This window comes from Pseudophryne corroboree, chromosome 3 (assembly GCF_028390025.1).
Source record: "Pseudophryne corroboree isolate aPseCor3 chromosome 3, aPseCor3.hap2, whole genome shotgun sequence".
NCBI classification, from domain to species: Eukaryota; Metazoa; Chordata; class Amphibia; order Anura; family Myobatrachidae; genus Pseudophryne; species Pseudophryne corroboree.
In genome coordinates this window covers 501,526,776-501,548,888 of record NC_086446.1, presented here as the reverse complement: position 1 = coordinate 501,548,888, position 22,113 = coordinate 501,526,776, and the positions used below count along the sequence as shown (strand labels likewise).

The 22,113-nt window shown below is 46.6% G+C and overlaps 1 protein-coding gene across 6 annotated transcripts in view; it reads left to right on the top strand.

Annotated features, from left to right (window-relative positions):
* B3GNTL1 (UDP-GlcNAc:betaGal beta-1,3-N-acetylglucosaminyltransferase like 1) overlaps nucleotides 1-22,113 on the top strand; it is a 995,378-nt gene that overhangs the window by 4,198 nt on the left and 969,067 nt on the right. For 5 of the 6 annotated variants that reach the window (XM_063961006.1, XM_063961009.1, XM_063961007.1 and 2 more), the window contains exons 3-4: nucleotides 13,740-13,856; nucleotides 14,532-14,631. In XM_063961006.1, coding sequence (XP_063817076.1) covers nucleotides 13,740-13,856; nucleotides 14,532-14,631 — 217 coding nt within the window. The remainder of the gene's footprint in view (nucleotides 1-13,739; nucleotides 13,857-14,531; nucleotides 14,632-22,113) is intronic. The other variant, XM_063961011.1, reaches the window with a different exon arrangement.

The following is a 22,113-nucleotide window of genomic DNA, read 5'->3' as shown; positions in this document are numbered from 1 at the left end:
AGCCATGGTGGGAATTGAACTCATGACCTCAGTGCTGTGAGGCAGTAATGCTAACCATTACACCGTCCGTACTGCCCAAAGTATAGGTGATTTCTGTTGCTGACTCCTAACCTAGTCATGTTGTGTATGATTAGCCCAACAGCAAAGTACAGAGGGTTGCTTACTGTTCACTTAGTGCTGCATGAAGGATAAATATAATATGCTGTATACACGTGGGAATAGAAAAGGGTAATAAAGCATGGGCACTGGATTTGATCTACTGTAGGTGCAGTCAGGTGTAATTTTTCCCTATGGTTAAAAGGGATGTGAACATTTGGACAATCACCGAACCCTCATTAGGTTTCCATTACATACTTTGGTGTGATTCTTCTCTGAAACTAATCCTGACAATCAACCTTACCCCATAAGCTCGCTAGCTAGGTGTTATCCTTGTTTCTGAACTGTCCTATGTTCCCCACATTCAGTCTGTTTCCAAATCCTGTTGCAATAATCTTAAAAACATCCAGAATACACCCGTATCTTACACAAGACACTGCAGAAACCTCTAATTCATGCACTCATTATCTCCCGTATTGATTATTGCAATAGTCTCTTTAATGGTCTTCCCCAAAAGAGACTTTCTCCGTCAGGGTCCACAGGTTATCAACAGGATAACATTGGGATATGTAGTAGCGACAGCGGATTGACACCAAACGATCAAAGCTTTCGGCCTTCCAGCATGCAACGGGACCGTCCCTATATCCCCGTCTCCTGGCTCAGGCAAATCCAGCTTTTTGTTTGGTGTGGCAGGAGCCGGACCATGGTCAATGGGCTGCTGGTTTTTAGCAGCCATAAGCTTTATTTTATTTTTATAGTCTGTTTTTTTTTGAGCGATCTTTCTAAAAAGCGTCTCATACGTACCTTGGAAAGAGTCACTCCAACAACTCCCCGCCGGGTCGCGACAGTGGTTACCCACATTTACAGTGCTGTTTCAGCGGGCGTCTGAGTAGGATGTACTAGCAAGTCCAGCTGACGTTACCAGGCTGTGGCCGGAGCATGGGGAGAAGGTAAGGCATCGGTTCCGCTTAGTAGGGGAAACGCGAGACACAGCCGCACTGTTTCGGGTTGGAGACTACCGAACAGTCGCTGACGCGGCTGCCACCTCGGGCGCACCAGCGCTGTGCCTCAGGAATCATAGGCTCCAGGGGTAGTATGAGGCCACGATCCCTAGGGTTGATGTCAGCAGTGGGGAGTAATATGCTCCCTTGGTCGCCCCCCCCCCAGGGTTCATGACCAGTTTCGTCCCGAGTTTCCCGCCATGAACTGAGTATCCGCTTTCGTCTGAGACGCTGTGTATATAAAAGGACCCAGGTGCAGCATAGGAGGCTGTGTGGCTGGTGCGTCAGTGTTCACTTGTGCGTCTGTGTTCACTGTAGGTTCATGGGGCGATTGTGTACACTAATAGCGTCTGGATCCACTCAGCGTTCACTAACGTATTGATCGATCCTGGAAGCGGGGTGAAGTCTCCCTGTATCCCACTCTCCTGAGCCGGGTGATACAGCACTAAGTCTCTATCTACCTTTGAGTACGAATAGTTGGATAAGTGCCTGATGCATATGAGTCTGTAAACTATTGCTGCTGTTTCTCTTACGTCCTAGGGGATACTGGGAATCCATTTAGTACCATGGGGTATAGACTGATCCACTAGGAGCCATGGACACTTTAAGAATTGATAGTGTGCGCTGGCTCCTCCCTCTAAGCCCCTCCTACCAGACTCAGTTTAGAAATTGTGCCCGGAGGAGCCGGTCACATCTCTGGAAGCTCCTGAAGAGTTATCTGCATTTATTTTCTGTGTTTGTTGTTTTTAGGCAGGACTGGATGGCACCAGCCTGCCTGCTTTGTGGGGGGTGGGGGGGGAACGGCCCAACTCCTCTCAGGGTTAATGGTCCCGTTCCTCGCTGACAGGACACTAGCTCCTGAGGTAACTATTCGTAAGCCCCACTGCGGCGAGCGTACATTCCCGCAGCACACCGCCACCCCTAACAGAGCCAGAAGAAAGAAGAGTGGTGAGTACTAAGCCGTCGTCCCGGTTAGCGGGTCGCTGGCCACTATCGCGGCATGAGGGCACGGAGATGCACGGCTTTTGAACGGGGCGGACTGCATCTCCCGCTGTGTAAGGACACAGACGCTGAACAGCGGACACAGTACCCAGACTGGCAACAAAGCCATAAAAGGAGTCTGTCTCCATTTTATGCACTCAGACACACAGCCAGTATAAAAAAAAAGCGGGAAGACCGCGCGTGTTTCATGTAAGGCACAGTGTTCCTCTTCACCAGGGGGTTCACTGGTGTGTATTCAGTGTAGTATCCCTTTCCAAGGTAGCGGGGCAGAACCAGCATGGCTAGACTCCATTAGAGGAATGATTTCCTCCATTTCTACTCAATTGTCCCGCAATGAGAAAGAGACGCAATACTTAAGACAATCTATGACTGAGTTTATGAAAAGAGACTCCGTACCCAAACCAGCGTCTCAGTCCTCTGCCATTTGTCCGCAAAAACGTACTTTGACCCATATCCTGCAGTCTGACTCTGATGATGAGGGATCAGACATGGAGGAGGGGGAGGCGGACTCCGAGGTGGGGCAGGGTACTCTGTCACAGGGAATAGAGGCTACCAGAGACGTTCTGCATGTCCCTGATAAGGTGACAGAGGAGAGTGGGGACTCTTATTTTAATATAATAAAGAAATCAGCCATTTTTCCTGTGTCAAAGGAACTAAATACCCTGTTTGAAGAACTGTGGGTTAATCCTAATAGGAAATTTCAAATCCCTAAAAGGTTATCTTTTCCTTTTCCTCCTGAGGATAGGAAAAAATGGGAAAATCCACTGATAGTGGATGCATCAGTATCCAGGCTGTCACAAAAAATTGTATATCCTGTCCCGGGTGCAGCCTCCCTGAAATACGCAGCTGATCGTAAAATTGAGACCACACTCAAATCCTTGTATACAGCTGCTAGGGTGGCCCAGAGACCCACTATAGCATGTGGGTGGATTACAAGAGCCATTGCAAAATGGTTGGCTAACCTAATAGAGGGGTTAGATACCTTGCCTCAAGGGGAGATTATTTTACTCCTGCAACATATACAGGACTCTGCAAACTTTATGGTGGAAGCCATAAAAGAAATAGGCTTGCTTAATGCACGCACCACTGCTATGGCAGTGTCGGCACGCAGGGGCTTGTGGCTACGTCAGTGGACTGCTGACGCGGACTCCAGGAAAGGCGTGTGAGGCCTACCATTCACAGGAGAGGCCTTATTTGAAGATGAACTAGGCAAATGGATCTCTAAAGCTACTGCGGGTAAGTCTACATATCTTCCTTCTACAGCTTCCCCAGCTAGGAAGGCTTACTCAGGTCCCAATTTACAGTCCTTTCGGATGGCCAAGTTTAGGGGCAAACCCAGAGGTGCTTCTAAAGCCACCAGAGGCGCTATAAGTAAACCACGCTAACCGGCAACTACCAGTTCACAGGAACAGGGCTCAAGCTCTGCTTCCTCAACACCTTCAGCATGACGATGGACCGCGATGCCTGGAAGACTGGCAGGTGGGAGCCCGACTAAAATTCTTCAGTCACATCTGGACAGATTCGTACCAGGATCCCTGGGTCATAGATCTTATTTCCCTGGGCTACAGACTGGAGTTTCAGGAGCTCCCAGCTCACAGATTCTTCAAATCAGGCTTACCAGTTTCACAAGAGGCAAGCATAACTTTACAGGACGCCATTCAAAAACTGGTACAGACTCAGGTCATTGTTCCAGTTCCACCTCTTTTGCAAAACAAGGGGTACTATTCCAACTTGTTTGTAGTACCGAAACTGGACGGTTTGGTAAGACCGATTCTGAACCTCAAGTCGTTGAACCTGTACTTAAGAGTGTTCAAATTCAAGGTGGAGTCTCTGAGAGTGGTGATCTCTGGTCTGGAGGAGGGGGAATTCCTAGTGTCTCTGGATATCAAGGATGCATACCTTCACATTCTGATCTGGCCGCTTCATCAGACTTATCTACGATTTGCTGTGCATGACTGTTACTACCAGTTCCTGGCCCTGCCATTTGGTCTCTCCACGGTACCGAGAGTGTTCACCAAAGTGATGGCAGAGATGATGTTTCTACTCCGCAAACTGGGAGTGCACATAATTCCGTACCTGGATAATCTTCTGATAAAGGCACCATCCAGGGAGCAGTTGTTGGACAGCATTGGTCTCTCAACCAGACTACTCCTGGATCACGGGTGGATTCTGAACTTATCAAAATCTCACCTGGAACCGACACAGAGGCTTTCTTTCCTGGGAATGATACTGGACACAGAGTCTCAGAGAGTGTTCCTTCCCTTGGAAAAGGCTATGGTAATCCAGTCAATGGTTCGGGCTGTCCTGAAGCCAACCTGGATCTCTGTGCATTCGTCTTCTGGGGAAAATGGTGGCTTCATACGAGACACTTAAGTACGGAAGATTTCATGCGAGGCCCTTCCAGCTATATCTATTGGACAAATGGTCCGGATCGCATCTTCACATGCACCAGAGGATCCATCTGTCGCCAAGAGCCAGGATCTCCCTTCTGTGGTGGCTACAGACTTCTCACTTCGTCGAGGGTCGGAGGTTCGGGATTCAGAATTGGATTCTGCTAACCATAGAAGCAAGCCTCAGAGGTTGGGGAGCAGTCACCTTGGGGGTGCAGTTTCAAGGAAGATAGTTAAGTCAGGTAGTCGTCCTTCCAGTAAACATCCTGGAACTCAGGGCTATCTACAACGCCCTTCTGCAGGCCCCATCTCTACTTCGGTGTCAGGCTATTCAAGTCTAGTTAGACAATGTGACGGCGGTAATGTACATAAACCGACAGGGCGGAACGATAAGCAGAGCCGCAATGTCAGAGGTGTCAAGAATTCTCACCTGGGTGGAAAAACACGCCATGGCGCTGTTGGTGGTCTTCATTCCGGGAGTAGACAACTGGGAAGCAGACTTCCTCAGCAGACACGACGTGCACCCGGGGGAGTGGGGCCTTCACCCGGAGGTGTTCCAGTGGTTGACACGTCGGTGGGGATATCCACAGATTGACATGATGGCCTCTCGACTCAACAAGAAGCTCAAGCGGTATTGTTCCAGGTCGAGAGACCCACAAGCAGTGGCGGTCGATGCTCTGACAACTCCGTGGGTCTACCAGCTGGTGTACGTGTTTCCTTCACTTGCTCTGATCCCAAGAATTCTAAAGAGAATAAAAAGGGAATAGGTTCAAGCAATTCTCATTGCTCCGGACTGGCCTCGAAGGGCCTGGTACGCGGATTTTCTCAGATGCTGATCGAAGATCCGTGGCCTCTACCTCTTCGTGAGGATCTTCTGCAACAGGGCCCATTCGTCTATCAAGACTTACCATGGCTACGTTGAACGGCTGATTCTAGCCAGGAGAGGGATTCCTGACCAGGTCATCCCGACTATGATCCAAGCCAGGAAGGGGGTAGCGTCTAAACATTACCACCGTATATGGAAGAAGTTTGTCTCTTGGTGTGAAACTAGACAATATTCTGCGGTGGAATTTCATTTGGGACGTTTCCTGCTTTTTCTGCAGTTGGGAGTGGATGTGGGCCTACGCCTAGTCTCCGTTAAAGTTCAGATTTTGGCCTTATCTATTTACTTTCAGAAACATTTGGCTTCTCTCCCTGAGGTCCAGACGTTCTTGAAGGGTGTTTTGCACATCCAACCTCCCTTTGTGCCTCCCACGGCACCTTGGGATCTCAATTTGGTTCTGCACTTCCTCCAAACGGACTGGTTTGAACCGTTACAGGAGGTGAATGTAAAGTACCTTACGTGGAAGACCGTCACACTGCTGGCCTTGGCTTCAGCAAGAAGTGTGTCGGAGCTGGGGGCATTGTCTTTCAAGAGCCCCTACTTTATTTTCCAGGAGGACAGAGCTGAACTCAGGAATCGTCAGCAATTTCTTCCTAAGATGGTGTCCGCATTTCACATCAACCAACCTATTGTGGTTGCGGTTATTACGGACACCTCTGCTACTTCAAAGTCTTTGGATGTTGTGAGGGCTTTAAAGGTGTATGTAAAGAGAACAGCTCGTCACAGTAAATCGGACTCGTTGTTCGTTCTCTATGATCCCAATAAAATTGGGTGTCCTTCTTCGAAGCAGTCAATTGCTCGCTGGATCAGGCTCACTATCCAGCATGCTTTTTCCATGGCAGGCTTGCCGGTTCCAAAATCTGTACAATCTCACTCTACTAGGTCGGTGAGTTCTTGGGACGGCTGCCCGGGGTGTCTCGGCTTTACAGCTCTGCCGAGCAGCTACTTGGTCAGGTTCGAACATGTTTGCAAAGTTTTACAAGTTCAATACTTTGGCCTCTGAGGACCCTCAGTTTGGTCAATCAGTTCTGCAGGAACCTCCGCACTCTCCCACCCGGTTTGGTAGCTTTGGTACTTCCCCATAGTACTAAATGGATTCCCAATATCCCCTAAGACGTAAGAGAAAATAGGGTTTTAATTACCTACCGGTAAATCCTTTTCTCGTAGTCCGTAGGCGATACTGGGCGCCCGCCCGGTGCTTCGTTCTTCCTGCACTGTTACTTGGTTAAGTATTCTGCTTTGTTCAGCTGTTGCCGTTCCTGTTTCGAGTTTGGTTAGCATGGCTTTCCTCGTGTGTGCTGGTTCGTAATCTCACCACTTTCCTTATCTATCCTTCTCTCAAAGTATGTCCGTCTACTCTGGCACAGTTTCCTAGACTGAGTATGGTAGGAGGGGCATTGGTGGAGGAGCCAGCACACAATATCAAATTCTTAAAGTGCCCATGGCTCCTAGTGGACCTGTCTTTACCCCATGGTACTAAATGGATTCCCAGTATCCCAGTATTGCACATATCAAACAGGTAGCTATTTTTATGGAAGAAGCAGCTTTGGATATGGGTACAATTGCCTCTCGGGCATCAGGCTCCGCAAAAGCAGCTCGCAGAGCAGTTTGGCTACGTACATGGAAAGCTGACTCAGAATCCAAGATTGTCCTGGAGTCTTAGCCTTTTACTGGAGATATTCTTTTTGGTAAAGAATTAGACGGTATTTTGGAGTCAGAAGCAGATTCCAAGAAAGTAAAGTTTCCTTCCACACACAAATCCAAGCCTAGATTTCCAGCTTTTCGGCCCTTTCGGACTCCAGGAAAAGCAAAAGGAAAGGGTTATGGCAAATCGTCTCAATCTGACAAGTCTGGTAAGTCTAAAAAGCATTAGGCGACCAGAGGACCGGCTTCCAAATCAGAAGATAAGCCATCAGCTTGATGGCGCGGGCCTCCACCTGGGGGACCCCAGGGTTGGAGGTCGACTTCTTCAGTTTGCACAGATCTGGCAGCAATCTACCACAGATACCTAGGTGCAAGTAGTGGTATCTCACCATTGTTCGTTTGCTTTCAAGAAACACCCTCTTCAAAGGTTTTTTTGTACCAGCCCGTCTTCAGTGGAAACGAAGGCCATGGATTTGCAAGAGGCAGTTCAGAAGTTGCTTCAGTCAGGAGTGATAATTCCAGTTCCTCCTGCGCAACGAGGACAAGGTTTATATTCCAACCTGTTTGTAGTCCAGAAGCCAAGTGGGTCGTCCGGCCCATACTCAATCTCAAAGTGCTGGACAAGTACATTTGGGTGCCTCGGTTTCATATGGAGACTTTACATTCCATTATTTTGGCCATGGAGTCGGAGGATTTTATGGTATCCCTGGATATCCTGGATGCTTACCTACATGTTCCTTTAGCACTGTCCCATCAATGCTATCTCAGGTTTGCTATCCTCCAGCCTCATTTTCAGTTTTAGGCTCTACCATTTGGACTGGCCACAGCTCCCAGAGTATTCACCAAAATTATGGTGGTAATGGCATCTTATCTCCATCAGCAGGGGATATGGATTTTTCCATACCTCAACGATTTATTAATCCTGGCACAGTATCAGGAATTGCTTCAGTCTCATCTGCAGACAATCGCTTGTTACAGAGACACAGTTGGCTCATAAATTGGGCAAAGGCGTCCCTGGTTCCGTCACAACGGATGACTCATTTGGGGGCTGTGCTAGATTCAGGTCTTCAGAGAGTAATTCTACCTCTGAACAAAACATCCAAAATTCAGTCAAGGGTTCAGGAGCTGCTACACAGTCAGAGGGTATCCATTCATGCAGCAATGCGCGTGATGGGATTGATGGTGTCGACATTCGACATGGTGGGGTATGCTCCGTTTCGCTCGATGCCTCTGCAACGTCTGATCCTTTCCAAATGGAATGGTTTTCATCCGACAATAAAAACGCACACTGTGGTCCTTCCTTTGGAAGTAAGGAGGTCATTAGCCTGGTGGCTACAGACATCCCATCTAGACAAAGGGAGACCCTTTTTAGATATCAGATTGGGAAATTCTGACAACGGATGCCAGTCTTCAGGGCTGGGTAGCGGTGTCAGGAAGGAGATGCTTCCAGGGGCAGTGGAGCAATGAAGAAAGTTGCCTGCCAATAAATATATTGGAACTTCGACCATATATATGGCACTTATTCAGGCAAAGGACATTCTTCAGGGGAAACCGGACAATGCAATGGCAGTAGCGTACCTAAACCATCAGGGAGGAACTCGCAGCCATAATGCAATGAAGGATATAGGTCACACGTTAAAGTTGTCAGAACTTCATCATCCAGCTTTGTCCGCGGTGTTCATTCCGGGACTCGTAAACTGAGAAGCAAATTTTCTCAATCGACACGCCATTCATGCAAACGAATGGGCTTTACACCCAGAGGTCTTCCAAATTCTGGTAGACAAAAGGGGGTTCCTGGAGATAGATCTCATAGCGTCACGTCATAACAACAAAGCTCCCGCATACGGGTCAAGACCAAAGTATCCCAAATCGATCTTTGTGGATGCCCTGTCAGTGAGATGGGACTTTTGTCTGGTCTATGCGTTTCCACCTATCGCTCTGTTACCCAGGGTAATGTGAAAGGTCAAACAAGGAAAGTGCGCCGTGATACTAATGGCTCCGGATTGGCCCAGAAGTAATTTTTACACAGATCTGCAAAGGATGTCGATGGAGTCTCCATTCCTACTCCATCAACGTCCAGACCTACTGTCTCCGGGTCCTTGCTATCGCAAGCACCTGGATCGACTGTCTTTGACGGCGTGGCTCTTGAGACTTCCATCCTAAAAGCAAGAGTATTCTCACAATGAGTGGATCTTAAATGGTTGACAGCTAAAGTTCTCTTTCTACTGGGTATTGCTTCAGCTAGAAGAGTTTCAAATATAGGGGCTTTGTTATATCGCCCTCCTTTTCTGATTTTGTTTATCCAGATAGAGTGGTTCTCAGAACCAAATATGGGTATCTTCCTAAGGGGGTGTCTAAATTCCACCTTAATGAAGAAATTGTAGCCCCGGCCTTCCAAGTGCCGGACTTTTCTGAGGGAGATGCATCGTTGGACGTAGTCCGTGCCTTAAGGATCTACGTGGATCGTACCAGTGCCATCAGAAAAACAGACTCTCCTCGTTCTCTACGGATTTCACAAGAGAGGATGGCCTGCTGATAAGCAGACTCTGGCGAGGTGGCTTCGGATGACGATTTCAGAAGCATATTCTCAAGCTGATCTCCCTATTCCGGCTAATGTCTCTGCTCACTCTACTCGTAAGGTAGGTCCATCATGGGCAGCAAAACGTGGTGCTTCAGCAGAGCAGATATGTAAGACAGCCACGTGGTCTTCCATTAACACATTCATTAGACATTATGCCTTTTATACCTTTGCCTCTCAGGACGCTGAAGTCTGGTGAAGGATTCTCCTGTCCAATCAGGAGTGTCCCCACCACTAAATTGCTTTGGGACATCCCAATGTTATCCTGTGGACCCTGTCGAATAAATAATTGTTATTGTAGACTTACTGTTGATAACGCTATTTCTCCTAAGTCCACAGGGATCCCACCCTGACGCACCTGATTTGAGGATCCTTTCACTCACTTACCTCTTCCTTCTTGTACAGAAGGGTGTGCATGTGTGTTCTTCTCGCCAGATTAGGGCTCTCTATGATGCTACTGTCTTGAGCTTTGGAAAACAACTGATTTGCCTGAGCCAGGAGGCGGGGATATATGGATGGGCCCTTTGCATGCTGGAAGGCTGAAAGTTTTGATCTTTTGGTGCCAATTTGCTGTCGCTACCTCATATCCCAATGTTATCCTGTGGATCCTGTGAACCTAGGAGAAATAGCGTTATCAACGGTAAGTAGCGTAGCGATTATTTCACCAATACAGTCCCTTTTGAATGCAGCTGCGTGGCTAATCTTTCCTGTGAAACGTTTGTCGGCTGCTCTGCGCTGTCAGGTCCTCCATTGGTTATCAGTATTCTGCCGAATTCAATGTAATCAAAGTACACCAACATATATCTTTTTGCTTATCTCCAATTATCTCCCTGCTCGACTTGTTGAATCATTTGGGGTTAGATTGAATAGGTCGGAACCCCTTCCGACCTAAAAAAGTCAAGCTGCCGTCTATTCGACAGACGACGGCTTTCGACTTCAATTGAATAGACCCCTAAACCTTTAAGGATTCCCTGAAAACTCACCTCTTCAGGCTAGCTTATCAAATTTCACAACCACCCACATAACCTCCATAATCTGTCCTATCCAATTACATCTCTATGCAGTCCCTGCATAGCGTTACATATTTTCTCCTTTCTTCACTTTCACATCATGCCTACCCTAGGCCAACATTCCTGTGTGACTAGATCATACAGCCAATGAAGAACCTTTGCATTCTGGTTAGAGCAATTTGTAGCACTTGTCCTTGTGTATAAATGCATATTTCCTTATAGTTTGTATACTTACTAGCAGGGCCCTCTCACCTCTTTGGGGTATGTTTACTAAAGCTTATAAAACAGAATTGACGATGTTGCCCATAGTAACCAATAAGATGCTGTCTATAATTTTCTAAAAGGCAGTAGAGAAATGATAGACAACATCTAATTGGTTGCTATGGGCAAAATCATCAATTCTCTGTTTTAGAAGCTTTAGTAAATTAACTGCTTTGTCTATTACGCAGTGTTGTGTTATTTATGTTTTGTTACCAATTGTAAATTGCAGTGGAATATGCTGGTCTATATACAGTAAGTAACTTAATAAATAAATAAATAAATAAATAAAGGAGGTACATTGCTTTGGAAAACCATACAAAAGTAAATTTTGCCCTTTATACCTGGACATGATAGTATAGGGTTTTAATACTATTCTTTAGTATGCCAGATTATATTCTTGTAGGTAAAACAGACATAAAGAAATGAGTTTATTTGAGAATTCAAGCAACACCATACAAAGCATTAATGATCAATATCTAAGGCAGGGCAAACACGAAAATGACACACTTACCATTTCAATAAACAATACCCTATTATTCCCATTCCACTGTTGTTGCTTCCCAAGCTTCATATAGTGATCGATAATAGCAAAAAAGGCAAAATGTATACAAAGTCAACAATGCTTGTCAACTCCTCCTAAAGAGTTGTCACTAGCCAAACAGCTACGCCAGGCAGCGAAATGTGGCTCAAGCTAAAGGCGTATCAGGTGGGTGTGGTATTGAAAGTCGACAATGTCTAGGTCGACCACTATTGGTCGACAGTAACTAGGACGACTGGGTGTTTAGGTCGACAGGGTCTTTAGGTCGACATGTTCTAGGTTGACAGGTCAAAAGGTCGACATGAGTTTTTAATGTTATTTTGGTGTCGTTTTCTTCGTAGAGTGACCGGGAACCCCAATTAGTGCACCGCGTTCGCTCGCCATGCTTCGGGCATTGTGCCTTCGCTCCGCTACCACTTCGCTCGGCACAGATTATCGTTCCAATCGTAGTCCACGTGGATCGTTAAGTATGAAAAGGTTCAAAATAAGAAAAAAATTGTGAAAAACTCATGTCGACCTAAAGACCCTGTCGACCTAAAGACCCTGTCGACCTAGTTACTGTCGACCAATAGTGGTCGACCTAGTTACTGTCGACTTTCAATCTGGATCCCGTATCAGGTAGGGATTGTCATCGGTGGGTAGCCATCGATGGTGATATGGAAAGTAACCATAGATGGCTGACAACTATGCAGTGGATAACCATCGATGGTCATCCCTGTTTTATCACTGACTGGCCCATGGGCCAATCAGAATACAGGGGCATGGCTTCACGTGTCGGGGGTGGAGCTATGCACAGTGCCCCGGCACCACATTAAAAAAAAATATTTGGTTATACCTTTACATCGATGGAGGGAAACCATCTGGTTTTCCCTCCCATCAATGGCAAAAGTACTCTACATCGGCCATAAACTATCGATTTTGAATCCTCGATGGTCGATGGCCATCCCTAGTATCAGGGGTTGATTCTCTCGGCTGTCTTTCCAATGTCATTACACATACACCAAAGGTATCTCTACAAGAGGACTCAAGAAATGCAAGTATAAAACCACCAAGAGCTTTAAGGCACGTATCTGTACCTTCCTACTGCATGCCTGCCAAGATTGTTCGTGTTGGGTGGGTGTTAGGAAACCCCCCGACAATCTCACAATTTCCAGCACTTCAAAGTTTGACAGACATTTATCAATTATATAAGGTTGGAAATGACAATGGTAGGTAGAGATGTATTGGTAGTACATTCACTTTCAAGAATGTTCCTTTTTATTTTTAAGTGTTTAATATTAAAAACTAATTGTTTGAAAAAGCAGCTAGCATTTACCCTGCATGGAAAAAATGCAAATATGTTTGCTCCTCTGGTTTTTTCTTACTTACAAACATGAATCAACCAAGTTTTATAAAGTAGACGCCTTCAGTTTTTTTCAGAAATTTACATGGAGTAGGAAGTAATTACACAAAGTTTTATATTTTTGTTTTCTGTACGAAAGAGAATAAAAAATTGTAGTTGTCTGAAAGTGTTTCCCAAGGTTTGTGATGCTGAGTTCTTGCTGTGTTGGGGAAGAGCTTGTTCTGTACAGAGCAGGATGTGTATAACAACAATCTTGATGATTTTGATCTCTGTCCATTTGTTGACAATGGCATTTGTGTTAATAAGCTTTGTAGCGTACGAGTTGATGTAATATGAAAAGGCGTATTATAAAATGTAGCAAATATGTATACAGTATATTTGCCAATTGTCCACAGTAATTTGTACAGAGTTTGTTTTTTCATGCTTCAATTTATAAAATTTACACCCACCCTGGCCGTCTGCCACATAAATGTTATTTGGAAGTATTGTATGTTTCCCTTTTGGAGAGACTAGAACCGGGGAATTCAACATGTGGCTGTCCATCTGTTGTGGAACTACATATCCTAGCATGTCCTGCTACAGCTTTGCTATTAAGACATGCTAAAGCTGGCAGAGCTTGCTGGGATGCATAGTTCCACAGCACCTTGAGGGCCACATGTTGACTAGCTGTAGGACTGAAGTATTCTTCAGTATTAAATATTACATTAAGGGGAAGATTAATTTACCCATGGTTGGGATCACATGGTCTGTTCTCCTGGGTAAACCTGCGCGGAACCCTAAGGCAACAGTTTACATTGATTTCTGTACGCACCCTCTAGTCAGCTTTAACTGCTGCCTTGGGGTTGCTGTTTGGTTGATCATGAGTCTCAAATTGAATAGCACCCAGCACTGCTCATGCCACAGCCTGTGGGTAATTGAATCTGCCCCTAAATATGGTATCTCAGATGACCTCACCTCTCTGCTGTATGTAATAAGTGTTCCATTTTATTTTCAGTCTGTTATCATTCCCACATATAATGCTGAGGCCTGGCTGGATGAATGTTTGACATCTGTTTTCCAACAAGACTTTGACGGCTCGCTAGAGGTGTCCATTTACAATGATGGTAGCACGGTAAATATTTTCTATTTTGTGTAGATCACAGGTTCTCAAACTCGGTCCTCAGGACCCCACACAGTGCATGTTTTCCAGGTCTCCTCACAGAATGACAAGTGAAATAATTAATTCCACCTGTGGACCTTTAAAAATGTGTCAGTGAGTAATTAATTCACCTGTGCACCTGCTGGGTTACCTGCAAAACATGCACTGTGTGGGGTCCTGAGGACTGAGTTTCAGAACCTATGGTGTAGATTATGGTACATTCCTTATCTAAGTTAGGCCAAAACCTTGTAGAACTTTATATTTCTCAGCTGACGCAACCACAATTAGAGTACACAAGGTGGATTGCGGGAAGAAACCGGAGTACCCGGAGGAAACCCATGCAAGCATGAGGAGAAGATACAAACTCAACACAGTTAGGTCCATAGTAGTACAGTTATGTGAGGCAACAATGCTAACCATTACACTGTCCATGCTACCCCAAGCAAGGTGAGACTTAAAGCATCTATACCTTTAATGTCCATTAAACTCACTGTTTTTGTATTACATTATAGCAGATAGCCATTATGATTGGCCTTTAAATAGAGGCATAGTACTTGGGTATGTCAGGATATTTGTTTGCACCACAGTTGAAGATCCACAGACTGATAGCTTTGCTCTAAATGTGCCTCTATATTGTGTAACGTGCAGGATGGTTCTGATGGTGTTGTACAGCAATGGAAGTCAAGGTTTGAAGAAAGAGGAATCCGAGTAATCATGGGAGGTCACAAGTCTCCCCGGCCTCATGGAGGTAGGAGACTTGGCCTATATTACTGTGGGTTTACTTGACTAACTCTTTAGTTTACTATATGCTTGACTCTTTGGGGAAGTTCAGTTGTTTTGGGCACTGATATAATTAACGGGCACCCGACAGGTACACATTAATTATCCTGATTGTCTTGCCAAAATAAACAAGGTTTAGCCGTCTAAAGTCCTGGTTAGGGCACCTAAACCACAGACTCTTCGCATATTTGTTCTCTGCACCACAGGAGGCTGCTAGAAGAAATGTGTCACCCTGCGGCACTCGTGCCCAAACGCAGCAACAATTGAATTGCTCCGATGGACGCCAATGGGGGAAAACAGTTGAAGCGCCCCCTTAGAATTCAATACTGGACTAGTAAGCAATATAGTCACAATTATTGTGAAGTTGCTCCATGGGGCATTTCTAATTCTCTCAGCCTTTGCAATCTATCTATTGTATAACTGATTTTCTCTAACGTCCTAAGTGGATGCTGGGGACCCCGTCGGGACCATGGGGAATAGCGGCTCCGCAGGAGACAGGGCACAAAAATAAAGCTTTAGGATTAGGTGGTGTGTACTGGCTCCTCCCCCTATGACCCTCCTCCAAGCCTCAGTTAGGTTTTTGTGCCCGTCCGAGCAGGGTGCAATCTAGGTGGCTCTCCTAAAGAGCTGCTTAGAAAAAGTTTTTAAGGTTTTTTATTTTCAGTGAGTCCTGCTGGCAACAGGCTCACTGCATCGAGGGACTTAGGGGAGAGAATTTCAACTCACCTGCGTGCAGGATGGATTGGATTCTTAGGCTACTGGACACCATTAGCTCCAGAGGGAGTCGGAACACAGGTCTCACCCTGGGGTTCGTCCCGGAGCCGCGCCGCCGACCCCCCTTACAGATGCTGAAGATTGAAGGTCCGGAAACAGGCGGCAGAAGGCTCTTCAGTCTTCATGAAGGTAGCGCACAGCACTGCAGCTGTGCGCCATTGTTGTCACACACTTCACACCAAGCGGTCACGGAGGGTGCAGGGCGCTGCTGGGGGCGCCCTGGGCAGCAATATTTAATACCTTTATGGCAAAAGAATACATCACATATAGCCATTGAGGCTATATGTATGTATTTAACCCATGCCAGATATCTAAAACTCCGGGAGAAAAGCCCGCCGAAAAAGGGGGCGGGGCTTATTCTCCTCAGCACACAGCGCCATTTTCCTGCTCGGCTCCGCTGTGAGGAAGGCTCCCAGGACTCTCCCCTGCACTGCACTACAGAAACAGGGTAAAACAGAGAGGGGGGGCATTTTTTGGCGATATTTTGATATATTTAAGCTGCTATAAGGAACAACACTTATATAAGGTTGTTCCCATATATATTATAGCGCTTGGGTGTGTGGTGGCAAACTCTCCCTCTATCTCCCCAAAGGGCTAGTGGGGTCCTGTCTTCGATAAGAGCATTCCCTGTGTGTCTGCTGTGTGTCGGTACGTGTGTGTCGACATGTATGAGGACGATGTTGGTGTGGAGGCAGAGCAATTGCCGATAATGGTGATGTCACCCCCCAGGGAGTCGACACCGGAATGGATGGCTTTGTTTATGGAATTACGTGATAATGTCAGCACATTACAAAAATCAGTTGACGACATGAGACGGCCGGCAAACCAGTTAGTACCTGCCCAGGCGTCTCAGACACCGTCAGGGGCTGTAAAGCGCCCTTTACCTCAGTCGGTCGACACAGACACAGACACTGAATCTAGTGTCGACGGTGATGAAACAAACGTATTTTCAAGTAGGGCCACACGTTATATGATCACGGCAATGAAGGAGGCTTTGCATATCTCTGATACTGCAAGTACCACAAAAAGGGGTATTATGTGGGGGGTGAAAAAACTACCTGTAGTTTTTCCTGAATCAGAGGAATTAAATGATGTATGTGATGAAGCGTGGGTTAACCCAGATAGAAAAGTGCTAATTTCAAAAAAGTTATTAGCATTATACCCTTTCCCGCCAGAGGTTAGGGCGCGCTGGGAAACACCCCCTAGGGTGGATAAGGCGCTCACACGCTTATCAAAACAAGTGGCGTTACCGTCTCCTGATACGGCCGCCCTCAGGGATCCAGCTGATAGGAGACTGGAAACTACCCTAAAAAGTATATACACACATACTGGTGTTATACTGCGACCAGCCATTGTCTCAGCCTGGATGTGCAGTGCTGGGGTCGTCTGGTTGGATTCCCTGACTGAAAATATTGATACCCTGGATAGGGACAGTATTTTATTGACTATAGAGCAATTAAAGGATGCTTTCCTTTATATGCGAGATGCTCAGAGAGATATTTGCACTCTGGCATCGAGAGTAAATGCGATGTCCATATCTGCCAGAAGGAGTTTATGGACGCGACAGTGGTCAGGTGATGCGGATTCCAAACGACATATGGAAGTATTGCCGTATAAAGGGGAGGAATTATTTGGCATCGGTCTATCGGATCTGGTGGCCACGGCAACTGCCGGAAAATCCACCTTTTTACCTCAGACCCCCTCCCAACAGAAAAAGACACCGTCTTTTCAGCCGCAGTCCTTTCGGTCCTATAAGAACAAGCGGACAAAAGGACAGTCATATCTGCCTCGGGGCAGAGGAAGGGGTAAGAGAGGGCAGCAAGCAGCCCCTGCCCAGGAACAGAAGCCCTCCCAGGGTTCTGCAAAGCCCTCAGCATGACGCTGGGGCCTTACAAGCGGACTCAGGAGCGGTGGGGGGTCGACTCAAGAATTTCAGCGCACAGTGGGCTTGCTCACAGGTGGACCCCTGGATTCTGCAGGTAGTATCTCAGGGTTACAGGTTGGAATTCGAGAAGTCTCCCCCTCGCCGGTTCCTAAAGTCTGCTTTGCCAACGTCTCCCTCAGACAGGGCGACGGTATTGGAAGCCATTCACAAGCTGTTTTCTCAGCAGGTGATAGTCAAGGTACCCCTCCTACAACAGGGAAAGGGGTATTACTCCACGCTATTTGTGGTACCGAAGCCGGACGGCTCGGTAAGACCTATTCTAAATCTGAAATCTTTGAACCTGTACATACAAAAATTCAAGTTCAAGATGGAGTCACTCAGAGCAGTGATAGCGAATCTGGAAGAAGGGGACTTTATGGTGTCCCTGGACATAAAGGATGCTTACCTGCATGTCCCAATTTGCCCTTCACATCAAGGGTACCTCAGGTTCGTGGTGCAAAACTGTCATTATCAGTTTCAGACGCTGCCGTTTGGATTGTCCACGGCACCTCGGGTCTTTACCAAGGTAATGGCCGAAATGATGATTCTTCTGCGAAGAAGAGGCGTATTAATTATCCCTTACTTGGACGATCTCCTGATAAGGGCAAGGTCCAGAGAACAGCTGGAGGACGGAGTAGCACTAACCCAACTAGTGCTGCAACAACACGGGTGGATTCTGAATTTTCCAAAATCTCAGTTGACCCCGACGACACGTCTGCTGTTCCTGGGAATGATTCTGGACACGGTTCAGAAAAAGGTGTTTCTTCCGGAGGAGAAAGCCAGGGAGTTATCCGAACTTGTCAGGAACCTCCTAAAACCAGGGAAAGTGTCTGTGCATCAGTGCACAAGAGTCCTGGGAAAGATGGTGGCTTCTTACGAAGCGATTCCATTCGGCAGATTCCACGCACGAACTTTTCAGTGGGATCTGCTGGACAAATGGTCCGGATCACATCTGCAGATGCATCAGCGGATAACCTTATCGCCACGGACAAGGGTGTCTCTTCTGTGGTGGTTGCAGAGTGCTCATCTGTTAGAGGGCCGCAGATTCGGCATACAGGACTGGGTCCTGGTGACCACGGATGCCAGTCTGAGAGGCTGGGGAGCGGTCACACAGGGAAGAAACTTCCAGGGAGTATGGTCAAGCCTGGAGATGTCTCTTCACATAAATATACTGGAGCTAAGAGCGATTTACAATGCTCTAAGTCTGGCAAAACCCCTGCTTCAGGGTCAGCCGGTGTTGATCCAGTCGGACAACATCACGGCAGTCGCCCACGTAAACAGACAGGGCGGCACAAGAAGCAGGACAGCAATGGCAGAAGCTGCAAGGATTCTTCGCTGGGCGGAAGATCATGTGATAGCACTGTCAGCAGTATTCATTCCGGGAGTGGACAACTGGGAAGCAGACTTCCTCAGCAGACACGATCTACACCCGGGAGAGTGGGGACTTCATCCAGAAGTCTTCCACATGATTGTGAACCGTTGGGAAAAACCAATGGTGGATATGATGGCGTCCCGCCTCAACAAAAAAAAACTGGACAGGTATTGCGCCAGGTCAAGAGACCCTCAGGCAATAGCTGTGGACGCTCTGGTAACACCGTGGGTGTTCCAGTCAGTGTATGTGTTCCCTCCTCTGCCTCTCATACCAAAAGTACTGAGAATTATACGGCAAAAGGGAGTAAGAACGATACTAGTGGCTCCGGATTGGCCAAGAAGAACTTGGTACCCGGAACTTCAAGAGATGCTCACGGAGGATCCGTGGCCTCTACCTCTAAGACGGGACCTGCTTCAGCAGGGACCGTGTCTATTCCAAGACTTACCGCGGCTGCGTTTGACGGCATGGCGGTTGAACGCCGAATTCTAAGGGAAAAAGGCATTCCGGAAGAGGTCATTCCTACACTGGTAAAGCCAGGAAGGAGGTGACTTCACAACATTATCACCGCATTTGGAGAAAATATGTTGCGTGGTGTGAGGCCAGGAAGGCCCCCACGGAGGAATTTCAACTGGGTCGATTCCTACATTTCCTGCAAACAGGATTGTCTATGGGCCTCAAATTGGGGTCCATTAAGGTTCAAATTTCGGCCCGGTCGATTTTCTTCCAGAAATAATTGGCTTCAGTTCCTGAAGTCCAGACTTTTGTAAAAGGAGTACTACATATACAGCCCCCGGTTGTGCCCCCAGTGGCACCGTGGGATCTTAATGTAGTCTTGGATTTTCTCAAATCCCATTGGTTTGAGCCGCTCAAATCGATGGAGTTGAAGTATCTTACATGGAAAGTAACCATGCTACTGGCCCTGGCTTCAGCCAGGAGAGTATCAGAATTGGCGCCTTTATCATATAAGAGCCCATATCTGATTTCCCATACGGACAGGGCAGAACTGCGGACGCGTCCTCATTTTCTGCCTAAGGTGGTGTCAGCGTTTCACCTGAACCAGCCTATTGTGGTGCCTGCGGCTACTAACGATTTGGAGGATTCCAAGTTGTTGGACGTGGTCCGGGCATTGAAAATATATATTTCAAGAACGGCGGGAGTCAGAAAGTCTGACTCACTGTTTATATTGTATGCACCCAACAAGATGGGTGCTCCTGCTTCTAAGCAGACGATTGCTCGTTGGATTTGTAGCACAATTCAACTTGCACATTCTGTGGCAGGCTTGCCACAACCTAAATCTGTCAAGGCCCATTCCACAAGGAAAGTGGGCTCATCCTGGGCGGCTGCCCGGGGGGTCTCGGCATTACAACTCTGCCGAGCTGCTACTTGGTCAGGGGCAAACACGTTTGCAAAATTCTACAAATTTGATACCCTGGCTGAGGAGGACCTTGAGTTCTCTCATTCGGTGCTGCAGAGTCATCCGCACTCTCCCGCCCGTTTGGGAGCTTTGGTATAATCCCCATGGTCCTGACGGAGTCCCCAGCATCCACTTAGGACGTTAGAGAAAATAAGAATTTACTTACCGATAATTCTATTTCTCGTAGTCCGTAGTGGATGCTGGGCGCCCATCCCAAGTGCGGATTGTCTGCAATACTTGTACATAGTTATTGTTACAAACAAATTCGGGTTGTTATTGTTGTGAGCCGTCTGTTCAGAGGCTCCTACGTTTGTCATACTGTTAACTGGGTTCAGATCACAAGTTATACGGTGTGATTGGTGTGGCTGGTATGAGTCTTACCCGGGATTCAATATCCTTCCTTATTGTGTACGCTCGTCCGGGCACAGTATCCTAACTGAGGCTTGGAGGAGGGTCATAGGGGGAGGAGCCAGTACACACCACCTAATCCTAAAGCTTTATTTTTGTGCCCTGTCTCCTGCGGAGCCGCTATTCCCCATGGTCCTGACGGAGTCCCCAGCATCCACTACGGACTACGAGAAATAGAATTATCGGTAAGTAAATTCTTATTATTAGTTCTGAGACCATGTTTGAGGGCATATGAATGTATTAACACACAACTGGAGTACCTTAGGCTCTGAGGGAAGTAGCTCATAGCTTTATTATTGTGAATGATGGATCCTAATGCCTAGGACCTTCAGCTGTAGCATGCTCTGTCTTTGCTGGAACCCATCGGGAGAGTTTTTATTCCTGAAGAGCCAATTGCAGATGGTCAGTCTCCTACTTTAACTACAAATAGTAAGTTAAGTCGGCTAATATACTTTGACCAGAGAAACATAATATCTATCTTAAGTGCCTTGATTGTTTCCAGTGGATGGAGACTTACATTGTAGATAGAGATCGAAGCTCATATCCCTTCACAACTCTGGGACAGATGTATTATGTGGTGGTGGTGTTGTGCCGATATAGGGCTTCCTGCTTCGCCTCTTTACCTAGGCAAAGCAGGAAGCATTGCAGCCAAGATTGCCGGAGCCTACCCTCTCCAGCAATCCCTATCCGCTCCACAGCGCTTCAGCAGGAGTGCTGATGCACTGTGTCTCCTGCCCGGCTGGCTGCAGTGGTTATGCGCAAAATCTCGCTACTATCGCAAAATCTCCCGTGCAGCCCGGAGCCGGCATTTGCAGCTGCCAAGTAATAATGGCTGGCAATGGGGCAGCCACTGACTGTTCTTACATTGCCACGCACATCGGCGCTATCTTAAGGATAACAGTGACGATAATGACACACTGCCGCTTTAACACATGGGAGGGAGCTGTTTCAGTGCACATAACTTGCACTAATACTACTCCCACACCCTCATTGTCGCTTCATACTCCCAACCCTCTGTTCTTTTGCCTCCTGTTGTAATATTAGACATACTAAACTAAATTGTAACCTCCCCAGGCCAGTCATTTATAATTATTTGTAACCTTCTTGAGTCATGGCTTTTTGAGATAAAGTTGGACAATGGCTAGTTGATAATCACGATGCAAACCTGTTGATGTGTTGTGGTCAGAGATCACCTGATAATTAACTCAACGACGCTAGCATGTGTTTTGTAGCTCAGCTAAAAATTTTAAACTATTGACAGTGAGCTAATTACCACACTTTCTCTGTACAGACCATGGTTCCTAGCTATATTGTTTTTATTTATTTATTTATTTATTTATTTCTCTCTCTCTTCTATATGATGAGCAATGTTTTATTTCAATTACACTCTGGGAAATATCAGAAAATGTCTTTCTATGCAATTGTTTCCAATTCAGAGAGCTCAGTAGAGCCAAGTAAATTCCATTTCCTGGGACAAGAGAAACAAAAAATAAATATTCCTGATTATATAAATACATGGCTGAAATGCACAGATGAAAACCAAAAAGCTAAAGCAATG